Genomic DNA, 1,022 nt, shown 5'->3' with positions numbered 1-1,022 from the left:
CCTGGCCCGCCCCGCGGGAAGCCGGCGCGCCCAGCCTGGCTCCGGCCCGCGGGACGGCGGACGTGGCTGCCCTGGAAGGTCGCTTGTCGCGGCTACACTTCAGCGACGACCCGGGGCTCCTCGGAGCGCCCCAGTCGGGCCCTGGCGGCGGCCTCGTGCCCGAGCCGCTCGGTCTCGACTGGGGGGCGCCCGCCGCCTCGCTGTCCCTGGCCACCCAGTCGGGCCCCCCGCCGGGCCTGCGCGGGGGCTACTTCCCGGGGGGTGCGCAGAATGACCTGCTCTCCCAGCGCCGGCAGCCCCCTCGCTCTTGGGCCCCCACAGAAGCAGGTGGGTTCCCAAGGCGCTCAGCAGCCTGGACGGACTCCAGCTGGGGCCACAGCGCCTCGAGGGGCCCGTCGACCACCGAGGCCCAAGGGGAGGGGGCGCTGGCACGGGCTTGCAGCGCGCTCTTCCCACCCCACCAGGTGGAGTGGTCATGACTGCCCCTGCGCCCTCCAAATCGCCAGCCTCACCGTCTTCATCCGGAGATGCAAGGGTCTGGCGCCTGTGGGAAAGCCCTGGGGGGGGGGGGCCTGTGGGAAAGCCCTCAGGAGCGAGTCCCAGCCATGGCCAGTGTCTTGCCTTACAGCCTGGGGGGCAGGCTGCCAGGCCGGGATCCGCTGGTGAGGCCCCTTTCCTCAGGAGCCGGTCAGGGGAGTTTCCTCACCACTGGCTGATGCACCTCCCAGGGAGGCAGGGCCTGTGGCAGGAGGACATTGGCTACTTCTGGAGGAAGCGATTTCTTTCTCATGCTTGGAAGATAAGGCCCCCCATGGCTCCAAGGGTGTGCTTGGAACTCTCCATGGCTTTGTGGGTTAAGCTGCAACTGGGATTCCTGGGTGGATAGGAGATAACAGAGTAGGTCATGCTGGATAAGTGGCTTAGGAGACCTCAGGCACACAGGGTCGGGCTCAGCAGGAGACTCTGAGAGGCCCAGTGTGTGCGCTCACACCTCGGTAGCCACGCAAACTTAGTGTAGGTCA

The 1,022-nt window shown here is 68.1% G+C and overlaps 1 protein-coding gene across 1 annotated transcript in view; it reads left to right on the top strand.

The window, feature by feature from the left end:
- The window catches only part of ZC3H12D (zinc finger CCCH-type containing 12D), an 18,814-nt gene extending 18,335 nt beyond the window's left edge, over positions 1-479 (top strand). Inside the window, exon 6 of the mRNA XM_004674138.1 lies at positions 5-479. Coding sequence (XP_004674195.1) covers positions 5-479 — 475 coding nt within the window. The remainder of the gene's footprint in view (positions 1-4) is intronic.
- The last annotated feature ends 543 nt before the right edge of the window (positions 480-1,022 follow it).

Source organism: Condylura cristata, unplaced genomic scaffold (assembly GCF_000260355.1).
Source record: "Condylura cristata isolate star-nosed mole 26May11 unplaced genomic scaffold, ConCri1.0 scaffold00001, whole genome shotgun sequence".
NCBI lineage: Eukaryota > Metazoa > Chordata > Mammalia > Eulipotyphla > Talpidae > Condylura > Condylura cristata.
Note: the sequence above shows the minus strand (reverse complement) of the source record. Positions and strands in the feature narration are given on the sequence as shown.